At 43.2% G+C, this 16,403-nt stretch overlaps 1 protein-coding gene across 1 annotated transcript; it reads right to left on the minus strand.

Moving 5' to 3' along the window:
* Positions 1–11,916: 11,916 nt before the first annotated feature.
* FGFBP3 (fibroblast growth factor binding protein 3) lies at positions 11,917–14,987 on the minus strand. The gene is made up of 2 exons (XM_085605855.1): positions 14,919–14,987; positions 11,917–13,158 (listed from the first exon to the last, which is right to left on the minus strand). Exon 2 carries the CDS (start codon positions 13,112–13,114, stop codon positions 12,329–12,331), a length of 786 nt encoding a protein of 261 aa, XP_085461981.1. The 5' UTR covers positions 13,115–13,158; positions 14,919–14,987; the 3' UTR covers positions 11,917–12,328.
* Positions 14,988–16,403: the final 1,416 nt, after the last annotated feature.

Genomic DNA, 16,403 nt, shown 5'->3' on the forward strand with positions numbered 1-16,403 from the left:
GGTGAAACAGTGTATTAACCTAAACCTTCTTACTGGCAAACATATGCTAGCTAAGAGGGAACACATCCATTTGTGCTTCGCAGATTTAAGTTGTGCCTTCGATTGTGTCAATCAGGGGCGCAACTAGAACCAAGCTTCGGGGGGGGGCTAACACATCAAAAAGTGTGAACGAAACCATCTTTAGAGACTAGTCAGAATTTCTTGGGGGGGGGGGTCCCTTTACTATACAAGAACAATACTAGTATGAAATATCAGTTATTCTGGAAAAAAAATTGCGCAATATCGTATTTTAAAACACATGGCCAGTGGCCATGCCTAACAAGACATATCATCTTGGTGTTCAAGCACATTTATTTGGTTAATGCTCTGTTCATACTACATTTATCAGCACATAATGCAACAATGGTAGCTGGAAAAATGTTTTAGTGCAGGAGACAATTCTTTTGCTTCCAAGTGGGGGGTAGCTCAATTCCACACTATCTAACAGCTAGAATGTTGAAACTGTGCTTCATGGTTCTACATAGTAAATCTGGGTTTCAATTGTCATCAGGTAACCTTGGTAGTCATATGCTTGGGCAATCTCACAGAAATGTAGCCCGCATTTGGAAAGATATTTGCGGTCCGTCCCTCGACAGACAAGGGTCCATCTGCCAGCAATGTAATACGGCGGTCGGACCGAAGGGCTGTCTGTCGGCGAAATTGCCACCGAAGTCCTGTCTGTGGTCGTCCCACCGACATCATAATGAGGCCCCAAGTCTCTCTGGGTCTCTCTTATTGGTCTTACAATTTCTCTCTTGGTCTTTCTCTCTGCAGGTCTCTCTTTCTGAATAATAGAGTTGCTGATGAGAGCCAACAATCATTGGGAATAGGATGCCCTTGCTCATTTGAATGGGGAAGGAATCTGTTAGTGAGCCAGTTGAATAACGTACATAGACCATTTTCCTGCACTGGGATTTTGAGAGTTGACTGTAGAAGCTAGGTTCCAAAGGCTGCCCAAAACATGCCAATAATGTACCTAGCTCCCTAAAACTTGTCGCGGCAACCGGTAGAAAGTCCTGTGAAACATATAAAGGCATCTTGGAAGGACTGTCATTTTAATGAATGTAATTCTGCCAATCATTGGTAAAAGAAGCCTGGCCCAGAAGGGCAAAGAATTACAACCCTAAACAAGAACTTTACTTACATTCGACTCTACATATATATCCTGCACACGCATCACCACAAATTCTGTTTTTCTTCTATTTTCCTTCCTGTCTGCAGATAGACTGTTTGTTGTCACCAGGGTAATTAGAAGACAGTGAGCCAAAGGATTTGGATAGCTCTTGCGTGTTGTAATTGAGGTGTGAATGTTCAAAAAATAGTTGAAGTTGTTTGGAAAGGTTTTTGGTGTTGAACGTGGGGTTAATGGAGTAACAAATGGGTTCAAGCATTAGATTGTCCATGGAGAAGTCTCTGAAGGATATGAAGGTTTGGTCTTCTCTTTTATGTTGGCCTTGGTTTCTTGGTAGCACACTGAGCATGGAAATAGGGGTGGCATAGTGCTCAGTGTAATCCAATGGTGTGTGTGGTATCCATTGGATTGTCAGTGATGTATAGAAAACAAAAATTAGGATGTGGCCTTTTGAATGCATTGGTTGTATGACATGCTTTACGACAGCAAGTGTATTGATCTGGTTGAAAATGGTGTGTCTTGCTTTGTTTTGAGCTTCCAGTGTCTGGGAAGTTGAAGTCACTCAAGAGGATGGTGAGGGCATGATGGATAAATGAGGTGGTGAGGAGATCTGAAAATTCAATAAAGTCCTTTTCTGCGCAAGAAGCCTGTCAACGAGATGGAAGGTGGTAGTCTGAGTTTCAGAGTGGGAAATGACATGTCAAGCTGAATGGAGTTGAGTGTTACTTGCTTGCCTATTGTGCACAACCTGGATGACAGCGAAGCTTCCTCCCGTCTTATGTGCACTGCCCATATCATGACCATCAATAAAGTTTGATATGACATGAAATCTTACCAGGTTTAGGGGTTACTGCAACCATCACCTCTTTAAGAAAGTCAGGGAGTCTGTTGTAAGACAATTACTCCTCAAACACCCCCAGTGATCTAGGCAGAACTAGGTAGCAAGTGTAACAAACATGAAACTCAATGGGTACTCAATTACTCCTTGGGGTTTTCTACACTGCACGGCAGGGAAGGCAGTGCCGGACCATTCCCTGTAATCTCTGGAGAGCATCCCTAAGCCAGAGAGGTGATGTGAGGTAATGTGAAGCAACCCCAGACTCTCCCTCATGGTCCAACCTGGAAAAGAATGTGAAGAAACAACCACTTTAAAATAGTTTAAGTTTGACATACATTGACTGACTGGAGGATGGGCTCTTAGTCAAAGATTTCCACTGGTGCTTCCCCCATCTTTAAATAAAGTAGTGGATTCACGCTTTTGGGGACCGGACATTTGCCTCTTTTAGCAGGTGGTCCTTATCTGGTATAAATGAGGCCCTTAGTCATCTAAGTACGGCATATTTTATCAATCTTAGAAGGATGAAAGGATGAGATGCCTCTGCAGGGATTCATACCTTACCCAGCAAACTGCACGTCCTTGCCTGCACAAGGTGCAATACTACCACATATACCTGTTCATAGGTATATGTATGTCATGTGCATTAGGCAGATTGAACTGTGAATTAAGGCCAAATGCACAAAAAGATTCTGGGGTTGTAAACTTCGCAATTTGCAAAATCACCAGGTTTACAGCTGCAAGTCCCTTTTTGTAAAATCCAAAATCCATTTTGTAATTTAGAAAACTTTTTGCAACTCGTAAAGTGGGTTCAGTGACCCATACCAAATTGCAATTTGAAAGTGGCATGAAAGGGGCATTTTTTCCATATAGCAATTTGGCTTGGAATGTTTCATATGATTTGCAACCGCAATTCAAGTCGCAAACCATTGGAAAAGTTGCTAATGTCCCAAAAGAGATGGTAAATTATTTGCAAAGTGGAAGGGATCTCCTTAGGACCACTTCCCCATCGGGAAGTGGGGAGGCAAGCCTCGGGGAGAGCAGGCAGTGGTTCTGAAGTCCCACTGACTGGTCACAATGAAGTTTTACAAAACGGAAAACTTTTTTTAAGATTAAAGATTCTCCAGTTCCTTTAAGGGAAATGGGCTGCTTTAAAAAAAAAAGAGCTTCCATTTACAAAAAGTTGGTACTCAATTTGCTACCCCTTTCTGACAATTGAATAATAGTACATCTGGCCCAAAATGCTCGCTGCGGAAACATCTAGGGGCTTATTTACAAGCCCCTTGCGCCACTTTTGCGTCACTTTTCCCATGTTAAAAATGACGCAAAAGTGGCGCAAGGGGCTTGTAAATCTGCCCCCTAGTTTTCTTCAGGTGACTGCTTTGAAGCTTCAAAAGTAGATTCTACCTTCCATACTTCTACGAGTACCATTCAATTAGGTTATCAAAAGGTCAGCGTTTAGAATTGTGTTGTGAGGCACTATAAAAAAAAACTGAACAAAAACATTTACGTACTCCATTGTCATAATGCAACATCGATTTTCATTCATATTGCATTTAAATTGTATTCATACAGCGCTTTTATGTAAGGAGTGGTGAATGTAAGTAAAGTCCTAATAGCACAAAAGCAAAAAAATACATCACAACTTTGAGTTTTGTATCGTTTACAGACATGCTTTTGTTTACTTTTCTTGGGAAGGCAAAACCTGTGCCATGCTTTCCTGCAAGAGCCCTGTTTCTTATTTACAGGCTGACGTGCGCTGTGTTGTGTTTTATCAATGAGGATGGGATTCTCACCCAGCCCCAACACTTAGCACACATTATTGCTGATTTTTTATGAGTCGAGGTACCGCAGGGAACAAGGAAAGCGGTGGTGGGAAAGGTTTATGGAGGACTGACAGATAATGGATGGCCTTATGAGGAGAGAAAGTCTAGCAAAATGTTTGGAAGTGGACTGGGCAGTCAGACCAGCAGCCTCAGCCCGGTCCACAGATCCTGACGGGGGGGGGGGGGGCTGAAACCCTTACAGCCCAATGGGTGTTGCGCCCCTGGTGTCAATCATGCTAAACTATGGGGAACTAGGATTGAAATGGGTGCTCTTGATGATATAATATCTCATTTGTCACAATTGTATTAATCTCTGACTGCACAAGTAAGATATGGGATCGAAGGTGAGTGTGCCTCAAGTTTTGAGGTTTCTAGGGATATCAGGCAAGGCTGTGTTCTTGCGCCCTTTCTTTTTTCATTGTATATTAATGGGACAGACAAAATATTACAACAGGTGAAACGCTGATGTCCCAAGAATTGGTTCTCGCCCAACCCCTCTGCTTTTGTATGCGGATGACGCGCTATTAATATCTAGAACTGCAAATGGTCTACAACAGGTGATCAATGCTTTTGTCGCATACACGGAGTAGAGGGATTTGAAACTAAACTTGACTAAAACTTTTGTGATGGACTGCGGGCGGAAAAAATCCAAGAAAAAGAATGATTTTGTGAGTGACTTTAAGTTGGTTTAAGTCCAAAGATTTACATATTTGGATGTACGAATCTCTTTTAATGGCAATGGAGGCCCCATATAGAACCGGCAAAATTATGTATGTTAGATCAGTGGAGGCTATATTCAGATTTTCTAGGAAGCTGGGAAATAAACCCATATGTGATATGCTAAAACTGTCCAATAGTGAGTGTAATTTGGCTGTGTTTTATGGGGCAGCAGTATGGGGCATGGCAGGTGTCTCTTCTTTACAATCTTGTTAAAACTCATTTCTTTGCAGACAGTTAGCAGTCCCTAGGTCCGCGTCTGTATACATTACACACAGAGAAACTAATGTCACCTTCCTTGTAGACATAATACATATTAGGGCAGTAATGTCCTGGTATAACATCTGGAGTAAGAAGGGAACAGAGTTCACCAGGGATACTATTGAAGACTGTTTAACCCTTAAGTATTATGATCAAATTCCCTGGTTAGCATATATGGACAAGTTACTCAGAGACTTCGATGAAAAGTTATCAGTTAAGAATGAACCCTGTTAGTATATTTCAGTATGGAAAGAATTAATTGAAAATGTTATTTTTAGAGAAACAATTCTATGCCAAAGAAAGCAGAGAAGGTAAAACAACAAGTGTGTTGAGGTATATGACTGGATCAATCCAACCAGGTTTACAAGATTATCTAATAAAGGTCACAAATGCACAGGAAAGATTTGATCTGATTAGATTGCGGATGGGTACTTTACACCAACTAGTGGTATTTCCAAAAGATAAAATATGGAAGAAAAATATCCCTAGGTGACCATGTGATGGGAAAGCGACTCAGTCTACAGTCCATTTTATGCTCTTTTGTAGGTTTTATGACGATATCAGACGGATATTTTTACGACCCTTCTTGTTAATAGAGAAATGTATTTTCTATAAGGACGCAATGAATTTTATATGTAGACTTGAAAATGAAGTTGTCTGCTGAACAGTTGCAAGTTATATCTTTACAGGCAGTTAAAAGAAGGTAATCTTTTGTTCCCTTGAAAATTTGGTTTATATGGGAAGAATGTATCCGATCTTGCGAATGGTATGGACTGTACACTTTTATTATTATCTGATTTTTATGGATATGTTTATTAGCTATTGTCTTAAAATTAAAAACAATGAGATGCAATGTATGAAACTATTTTTAAAGTTTTAAGAAAAAAATTATTTTTACCGTGTACTTTTCTGGATATAAAAAAAATCCAAATAAAGTTTATTTGATTCAATGCCTACTGGGCTTCCACAGCTGTTTTATCACACACTATAAGCTACTATACAGACAACACACTTGTTTTGCGTGTCCTCTGTAGCCCAGGAGCACAGAACTACTTGGTCCTTAACATCTGGTCGAAACAACTCTGCCGTTACCAAAGATGAGTAACTGTTTCACGTGTTAACGACACACCTGCTCTATTCTTAACCCGGAAGTGAATGTATGACAATCCCGGAGAGAGAACACAACGAGGTGCATGGATTAGATGAGCGAGAAGTGGACACACCTAACTAGAACATAATTAAAACTGTGAAACTCAAGAGACGAAAGTCGGTGCTTTAGAAAATACAATTATGGTTCAAAATGTAAATTAAATCAGAAAAGAAAATAATACTTTTCTCAAGCATTCCGACAGTGGGAACGACCTGAGCGTTCATTAATTAGCAGGATGCTCTGCGCCAGCAGCCAGAACTGGGGCAAAAAACCCAAATGAGGTCACTCACTGGTTCACTTAATGGTCCGCGGAGGCCTTGATTGTATGTGATGCCAAGCGTTTCATTAACCTCCCAACAGTATTGTTGTCAGGAATTAAGCGCCAGCGGTGCCTCGGCTATATTTTCTCGTGTAGCGCCGCGTTGACCTTTGCCTTGGCAACGAGGCGTCAACCGGAGTGTCACAGACCGACAGTACGTTACCTATTGCACATTATGGAAGTCCCGAACTGTGCCCCACAAAGCAGTGCCAGACTTCGTTATAAATCAGGGTCCTTCATAAATTAAGTAGTAGATTCTGCTTCGGTGCACTCTTCTCTATTTCGAAAATTCGTTTTCTTCTCTTACTGGCACATTGGCAGCTGCAAATGAAACAAGGATTGTTAAAGCCAACTGGATTGGCGTGGTGAAGTGTGCAATTTATTTTATGTATTTATTTTTTGCAAAGACATGAATTATGGAAGAAAAATTATGAAAAATAAATAAAAATAAAGGTGTGGCCCTGCAGCCAATATACATACGCCAGGCGCGCAACACCCATTGGACTCAAAGGGCTTCAGCCCCCCCCCCCCCCCTTCCCGTCGTGTGTGGCAGCCGGGAGGAGATAGCTTCCCGGCGCACACACAGCCGCACCCGAGCACCTCACAGGTCTTTAAAAGACCATTTACATGTTAATGAGGCCTTGCTGTTGTTTCACCCCTTCTAAGAGCCCCTGCAGCGCCTACTCTGCCTATTGCTTTAAGATTCAGCCCCCCCCCCGAAATCAGCTCCACTCTGCCTATTGCTTAAAGATTCAGCCCCCCATCCCCCCCCCCCCCACCCGAAATTTGGCACTAGTTGCGCCTCTGAATCAGGAATGCACTCCCTCCAGGCAGCTGTACTCTTATAATGAGGCAGAAACTGTCACTCAAAGTGCAAGACAGCCAATGGGGCAAGTGGGCTGAACATTAGCCCCATATGGCAGTATGATGCTGTAGCGGTCAGATGCTAACAGGTGAACAGACCTAGCCCCTATATGCATGCATCTGTATTTGTATTTATTTGTAAAGACCGAGACTGGAAAGACAGCTAAAGCTGTCCCTAGGCCAGACCTCACAAAATCAATTGTACTGTAAACATCAATACATTCATAATAAGGCTGCCACAACTCGCCCTTTCTAGGAAGGAGGAGAGAGGGCTGAAAAATCACAGTGAATTGAAAATAGGTGCAAGGCCCGTTATTCCCAATGTTGCTTTCAATCCTGTGCTGCACTGTAGGGGTTAAAAGCACAGCACTAAAATAAGGGGCTCTGAAACCCCGGCAGTGCAGATGTAGGGCTGTGACTGCCCCCTTAATGCTACCTCTGCGCGCCCAGTGCATCTTCCTGTGCACCTACAGCGCCAGGAAGCTAGTGAGCACACACAGGCTTTGTGCAGGCCATGTTTGGGGGGACTTGACAGGCGGCGTTGCCCTGAAGCGACCCGCTGCTTCATTCCTTTAGGGTCGAAACCATGGACGCCAGTTCTCTAAAATGCCAAGGGTAGCAGAAGTGACAGCGCACCAATTTGACCTGTACTTTGACTCAAACACATATGCTTACACATACTAACACAGTCACACACTCTCACCTGCAAGCATGTATACAACATACATTTAACAGCACTTTTTACATACCTTAGCTTCCAGATAGGGTCATATTCCAGCTAACGTCCTCCATTTTTATGACACTAATAGTAAATAATAGTATTCACTATTTGTTTAATAAAAACATTGTCAGAAACCAGGCAAGTGAAGCTCCAACCAGCGTCCCCTGTGCTCCAGGCACTGATGCTGCCACTTCTGAGACCAGGGGTCGCAAATAGCAGTGCCACGGGTACCAAGGTGCAAGCCAGGGGCCGCAGCTGAGACCCCTGGCAACCCCTAAATGACGTCCAAAATGACGTCCATGGTCGAAACTTCGACATACTCTTGAGGTTGCCACTTATGTACTTGTGTCAAACAATGACTCCAATAGTGGACTTTATATAAGTGCAATGTACAATATCATGACACATCCAGATGGTTCTGTATAGGTGAATTTGTAAAGATTTATCGCGCATCAAGCACTTTCTGCACCTTGTACCACCTGTACTAGACTGGATCATTGATTGTATCAGGAAATGCGCATAATACACTGCATTTCAAAATGACTTGAGGCCCGGTGTTCCATTGAGTGTTACGCTATCCACCCCGGAGTGTCTGATTTACTTGGGTGGATAGATCTGAGGATGACTTGAAGCAAGGTAGCATTGACTATGATGTAACTAGTTGACCCGGGCTCCGGTCTGGATATAAGGGCCGGTCTTTGACATTATATTTGCCCCCTCCTTGCAGCACCAGCTACGATCCAGAACTGGCGTCTCAATATAAGGTACATCATGGGTGATTTCAAATGTAATTACTCATCCCATGCCTGAACTCTTAGCCGACGGGAAAACACACAACAGCCGTCAATTGACTCCTTAGGGCCCAGGAGAAGGGCAAGAAGGTGTAAACAGGGAAAGGAAACAGGGAGGTATAGCTACAAGCCCCTTTCGCCACGGGAACGTCACTTTTTGTGGCGATAGTGGCCTTGCTTTATGTACAATGCAGCGTTAACCCACTTAACGTGGCTTAACGCTGCCTTCTACATAAGGCCCCCTTTCATGCTATGTTTAGAGTGAAAGGGGCGTGCAGTGGGTGTTGTGGTGGGCGTTCCACCGCAACACCCATTGTATTTGACGCTGCCCCGTATGTACAATGGTGGTGTACATAGGAGGTAGTGCCAAAATTAAGATCAGGAAAATCCTGGTCTTAAGTTGGTGAAACGAGGAGAAATGCATTATTTCTCCTTGTTTTTGCTTATTCCATGTGTGCTGCCTTGGGCAGCACACATGGGAAAAGCAAAATGCCATGGTTTGTTTATGTACAGTAAGGTGTCCCTTCCTGTACATAAACAAATCTTTTTTTAAATGCCATTTTGTAACTTTCATATGTGCTGCATGAAGCAGCACACAGGAAAGTTACAAGATGGCATTTTCAGATTGTTTATGTTCAGGAAGGGACATCTTCCTACACATAACCAATCCTCCCCTGCACGCAGACACCCTTGCATTCTGTTGCAAGGGTGCCTGCGTTGGCGCTAAGTTGTTAAACTTAGTGCCAACGCAGGGGGAAACGCAAGGCTGCACCACATCCTTGTAAATATGGTGCAGCCTTGCGTTTCTGAAGTGGCGGAGCGTGTCGTTAAGCCAGAAAGGTTAACGACACGCTACACCACTTAATTGTACATATCCCCCAGGACTTTTAGATCTGTGTTTACTTCCTGTCCCTGCAGTTGACTTCACGATTCCTGAGAGCCAGGGTTCGTATAGGTAATTTCAGGGGTATGTATCTAACTGAAAGGAAGTGGTAGCTGCCACGACCCCTAGCTACTCTGAATTTGTGTTGATATTATTCATGGAAAGTGCTCAGAACACCCACAAAGTTGGTACTTTTTAGAATTTCACAAAGATTTACATGTATACTCCACTTCCAAAAACAGAGGTAAATCACTCTTTCAAAAAACAGAATGAACCATATTTCCATGGGCCGAGCTTTGGATGCCTCCTGTAGTTAACATGGGTGTTTGGAAAGGGGTTCCTACACACACTAATAAAATCTGCCAGAGTTGCCATGTTCCAGAACTTACACCTGGGCTCTTTCTGATCAGGGCCAGCGATTGGATGCTAAAGTCAGCATGGTTGTGCACCTAGTTCCACAGGAATTTATAGGGGATTTGTGATCCGGGCACCAATTCATTTCTCACCCTTGAACAGGAATAGTATATGCTAAATATGTGGCAGACGCCCCACACATAAGCACTCAAACTCCCAGAAGCCATTTGGGGATTTCAACAGGGGTCTGAGGTGGCCCAAGGCACGGGTGCCACTGTGTGCTGGCGGAAGGCACGCTTTCCTCTTTAAACTCCACACCTATGCAGTCGGCATAGGTGCACACAGCCCAATCGACTCAAAGACAACTATTTTCACATAGGCCAACAGACATAAAGCCGCCTATGTCTAAAGAGCAACAAACACACATGTGAGTGCTGATACAATGACAACCATGCTTGACCCTGTGCATCAGGAGACACGAGGCAACATGGGCCAAAAAGGAGCCACATTATATATGCAGAACTAAAGAGTGCACAGAAAAAAACATATCTGGTCCAAAGAAGCAGTTTACCCTTAGCATTTTTGAAGAAAAATACCCTTCTTTCTAATGATTTAATAAAGCATTATTTAGAGGCCTGGAAGCAGTTTATGGGTATGTGCAATATTTGTACCAGGTGTATTGTACAGGCTCCCATGTAGACAAACAACATACAGGGGTACACGGGCAGTCATGTGGGACTCACTTTAAAGCATGTGAGCACACTATGGTCGTGAGAGGCTCCATGAGATGTGTGACTCCTTCCGCCACCCCTCTGTCATGCTTCCTCTTTATGATGCTGACAGTTTAACTTGTCTTTGGTTGCACCTTTAAAGTGCTTATTCGAAACAAGTGCACTCACTTTCATTGGCCCTGCTCATCTGAACCATTTTCAAAGCTAGTGTTTGCAGATCAATGCTGGCTGGAAGTGGCCATGAAGTAAGTCACTACACTGGAATGTGCTAAAGAAAGAGGGTGCTCAGGCAATGCACAACCTGGAGAAGATTATTTCTGTGAGGCCTGGATGTTTTCGAATGATGCCTCTTTGAAAACATCATGTTTAACAGATCTAGAACAGATCTCATCACATGCGGAAGATGGACAGCAGCTCAACCAATCACAAAGCCAGCAAAGCAAGCAAATCCTATTGCAACACCAGTTGTCCCTTTCTTATGTCCCCAAAATGATTCGGAACATGAATGCCTTAAGCAGTATTCACAAGCCAAACCTAACAATTATTGGCAAAGCCAATAGACCTGGTCTTTGCAAGCCTGCAATGTATTTTTCATTTGTTTTTGCAAGCTTGTGTAATAGTCATTAAACGTTTAAAGTAATGGGAAAATGAAAATGCGCTGTCTAAAGGTGACAGTCATGTTTGCAAAACAAAAACGTACTAATAATAAGTAAAAAACGACTCAACACAAAAATAACTAATAAAGAACCGAAATGAAAACGTACCATTACGCTTGGCACCGTGTTGCTCTTTTTAATCGGGTGTGCACGTATGTACGAGCAAAATGCTATCACTCATCATGTAAAGAGTCAGTGGTTGGAGAGGACTCACCCATTGCCTCGTGTTGTTTGCTATGGTGGTGAGAGGGGTGCAAAGTGTGAAGCATCTTGAACAGACCAATGGATGACAAGGGCTGACCCATAGCCTCTTTATTCAATTCAATTCAAGTAATCTTTATTCGGATACAAGGATGTATCCATAAAAGCACAGGTCAAATAGATCAATATTAAAATACATAAAATAGCCTCTTTATGTAGCTATATATTTATGCAATTTTATTAGGAATGTTTTGGAAAACATATAGCTGCTGAGACAGCAGGCTCTAAGCTAGACCATACATTATAAGGCATGTCCAATTTACCAAAGTCTAGATAATTTATTGTGACCATACTCACCGCCCCCCCCCCCCAAAAAAATGACCTCTTTTATTTGTTGTGAAAGTCATCTGCAAAAGGAATGTTAAGAAAACGGAAGGATACTTAAAAAGCAGTTTTTATTGTTACATATGGTAGCAGCGGGCAAACATCACAAGTTCAATGTTAGAAAATGAAACACTGCTCATGCAAGAAACATTCTTGTTAAAGTACAAAACGATACTACAGTGAAAAACCTCCCAATGGAGTTTCAACTCACCGCTCCATAAGAGCGCCTAGAAATAAAACAATTTGTGGCCATCATGCTTGTAGGCCCATTCTACATAAAGTAGTAGGCATGATTCAAAGGCGTGTTCAATGCTGGAAGTCTTTGTCAGTCATATTAGATTTACACCAGATATACCAGTTCAAGGGATTCCCAAAGCATCCCCGGGTTAGATATTTTTTAGTTGGGCGAGTTGCCTGGACTGTTCATTACTCTAATGGTACCAGTTGTGCACAGGCAGTGAAATTTAGCCATTCCAGAAGTTGACGAAGAAGGAGCAAAGCGAGTGCAAATTCTCCGCACAGTACTCTTGCGCCAGATCTGCATTTAACTCAACTATCTCATCTTTGGGGGTAGCCTGTGCGACATCAGTGGGCAATGGAGCGGGCATGTCTGAGCTCCCGTCAAACTTCACAGCGACCTTCTGCTTTCCCGCCTTGCTCTTCTTTTCTGGAGCAGGGTCCAGATTGGCCGAGAAGGCTCTTGGGCCTGGCTCCTGAGCCATCTCCAACTCCCCTCTGCGACCTTTGCCTTTGGCCTTCCCTCCTTCTAATGAGCTTGGACTCTGTTGCACCAGCTTCAACTGGGACTCAGTGGCCGCCCCTTTTTTGCAAATTCGGGACTTGAGAGTTTTGTCCTCACAGGCACTCTTAGTTTTCCTCATCTTACCCAGGATATGCTTCCAGTACTGCTTAGCCTTGGTGCTGTAGGCAGGGCACCGCTGCGGCTCCCCCTCATAGGCGCACTCATAGCTCTGGTTCTGCTGGTGGGTGCAGGTCACAACAAAGCTGACAGACTCGTCGCCAATGATTTTCCATGCGCATGCGTGGTTGTCCTTTGTGGATAACTGGCCCGATCTTGCAAATGACGGACTTCCGCCTTTCTTATTTGCCTGCTTTTCATTTTTGGCGGCCGCTTTGGGAAGAGTGCTCAGGCAGCCGAGCAGGAGAATGAGTGGCAGGATGTGGGAACGCCTCATCGCTTTAGATCCCTTCTGGGGGGTAGCTATGTAAATCCAAGTGCATCCGAGCATGAGGGATCTGTGCAAGAGTAGGAGGGGTGAGCAGGCCAACAAACCTACAACGAAAACAAAGTGTGTCAAATAACTGGTCTATGTACTTTGGTTGCACTTTGCATATTTATACTTAATGTTGTTTAGATCAACCTGAGGAAATACAAGTTTACACTACAGTGAAGCAAAGATACATATATAATCGAAAGTCAATATACACACATTTGATGACCCTCCCCTGACTAAGGTGGTGTATTGTTTACTAATGAATATGTGCATGGGCGAATATGCACGCTCAGTGCACATGCACATGCTTAGAAACCCCCTCGCGCACACAACCCCCCCCCCCCCCCCCCCACCACCACACACGCGCACCGACACAGACATCCATATCACTACTACCTGGAGAAAACTTGTAATACGCATTCAAATTAAAGGTCACCAAAGTAAAATGTTGTGCTTCATTGTTGTAGGGGTGAGAAGTACCTCAGCACTTGCCCGCCTTCCATTTCTGCAGAAACCTCGCACACAGAGGCGCGCGCGACGGACACGCACACCACAGTGAATGGCCTCCCACGCGTACATGCGTGCGTTCTCTTCGGACATGAGCAGCACACTGTGTGCCCTCCGTTTAGTAATGTGCAGATCTAAAACTATGCACAATACACTCATCATCGTTCTCACAGATATATTTATATAGCAGGCCATCTGGGCGCTTCTTAGAATCCATGCACACGTGGCTGAACACCACATCGTTCACTTGTGATAACATCAGTAGCGGTGAGAAGACAGAGGGCTGGGCCGCTGTGCAGCCATTACATTTGAGGTATACGACACGTGCATTTGTGAATGCTACCCTAATAGCACTTTAACGCGCTAGTCAGCAAATATACGCACATGAAAACAGGTGACAATTCCATTCTGCACACGAGAGAGTAAATCGGAAAAGAAGATGGCTATATGTTTTTGAATCTAAAGCATCTAATCTTTTCTGTGCTTTACCTAATCACATGGAATGTAGTAGAAGCAGAATGTTACAATGTATATATTTAAAAAAAAATGCACACTCGCAAATTCGATCGAACTCGTAGTTTGTTTTCAAAGAAAACACCTGTTTCACAATAGTGATATATTTAAATATACCTCATAATGCACTATTTTAAAGCTGCCGAAAAAGTCTCATCTGAGTAAGAAAAAATCTTAGGTGTCAAACACCAGAAAAACTCAAACAATACACATGTATATTTACATACACACACGTGTTTACTTCTTAGACGCACACACCATATCCAACTCATTTTGTACAGTAGAAAGCGTCCCCAGTCCTTGCATGCATGATGCATACATTTATTAGAAAAGCGTTCAGATCTCACCGTCTCGCATTAAGCCCATAACTGGCAAACAAGGCATCTATTGGCTGAAAACAAGAGGCACGCGCATTGCAAGTTTACACCTTCCGAACCCCTTCAAGGATGAGTCTATAAAATTCACTTGCTGTGACCGAAGGTAGTAAAACGTGGATGCAAACAAACTATCGTGTTCGACACAGGGGCATGAACGGTGCAGCGGGGGCAGGAGCACAGGGTCCCACTGCACCCCAAATCTGGCTTAATTTTATTATCCAACCTGGGTGCTGTCGAGCACGTTTCCTGCAGTCTAAGTTGCCCTTGCTACCTTTAGCTGCGGAATAAATGTTTTAGTAAATTTCCTAAAAGAAGTTCCCAACGCACCTGCACGCGCCCCGCGTCACACCCGCCCCCTGCGCGAGCCTGGAGTCTGCACGCGCCATTAGGAAGCTGGTTTCACAACTAGTAGCGCGTCTTACCGTGCGCGAGCGTCGCGTTGGAGTGTCCCGGGAAAGTGGAGTGTGAGCCTCTGCGCGCGGGCTCTTTCAAAAGAAAGGCACAACAAGAAAGCATGTACTATTGATGGGGAGGAACCGCCCCCCACGAGAGGCCCCTCCCCAGGCGTCTTTATGCAAATGTGCCCCGATCTAGAAAACAACCTGGCTGCATAATAGTACAGAACTTGCATAATTATGTAGAGACATACATATTCATGATCAACAATAGGCTTTTATACATTTCACATGCATGGAAAATATGTCATACATGTCGTCTAGGTGCGCATTCGCTGTGTTTGCATCCCTAATAGTTAGCTGGCAATCGAATCATGCTAAACACAACTTCTATAGAAGCGCGTCTGACACTCAAACTGACCTGTGCTACACACGCACAACAAACACATACGTTAAGCACTCTCGCCGCGTGCGTGCGGACATTGATAAACGAAACATTAAGTGCACCAAATACAATTAAATAAGTAAACGTAATTAATTGAGAACTTTCCAGCGTCAGTTTCTTTACCTCAGTGAAAGCCTTATTCACGGTACCAAGTTGCTTTAGCAGTTTGTTTTTCAGAAACATAGTGGATGTTTTAGTTTCACGTGAGCTTCTCCTCAAGTTGCCTGCCGCTCAAGATAAAACACGTTTTACTGAACAGTAAATGCAGTCAGCACTTGGATGATGTATTCTCTGAATACTGAACTTTTTGTTCAAAACATGTATGTGATTTGCATTTATTTGAAAACATTTCAAATGATCTGTGAACTGCGGCTCCCCGTTTATTGCTTTTGCTACCACCTAGTGTACTTACTCTGTAATGCAGGCTGACAACATTTAACAAAAGCTGTCAGACCAGTTTACAGGAAATAGCGTCGTGTTTATGAGACTATCCGATGAGGAAAAAAAACACATGATGACTGAAAATCTTGAATTAATCTCATCCACTCGAAATTATTCTTGGGCCCTCCTCAGTGAGGTGCTGCTTGAGTCCAATGGCACAGTGAGCAAAGTGGAAATGAATGGAGGCAGGGTTCTATTGTATTTCTGAAATGGCATTGAAAAGAGTGAAAAAAGACCTGATTTGATATTCCATTATTAATTTTTGTGCACGATCATGTCTTAGTCAAAAGCCAGGTTCCCAAACACAATCAAAGATGAAGCAAAACAGAATGTCCCAATTTTATACAAATACTTTCTATTGCGCAGGTGCATTACAGCTATGGGCCATGACAGATACCTGGCACAGCAGTTTGAGGCCAAACCTAATAAAATTGTAAATGCAAACTAGCAAACATTACATTTAGTCCAAGTTTAGAAAAGCACTCGTCTGCAAATATTTTCTTAAATAAATTAGTTAAGACCTGCAACAGTCCACCACCCGTATGAATGTATTTATTTGGCAGATTAATTTGTTATATGATGACTTTAGTACAATAACATTACAGGTTTCTAGGTATTTTTCTAAG

Source organism: Triturus cristatus, chromosome 1_2 (genome assembly GCF_964204655.1).
Source record: "Triturus cristatus chromosome 1_2, aTriCri1.1, whole genome shotgun sequence".
Taxonomy (NCBI): Eukaryota; Metazoa; Chordata; class Amphibia; order Caudata; family Salamandridae; genus Triturus; species Triturus cristatus.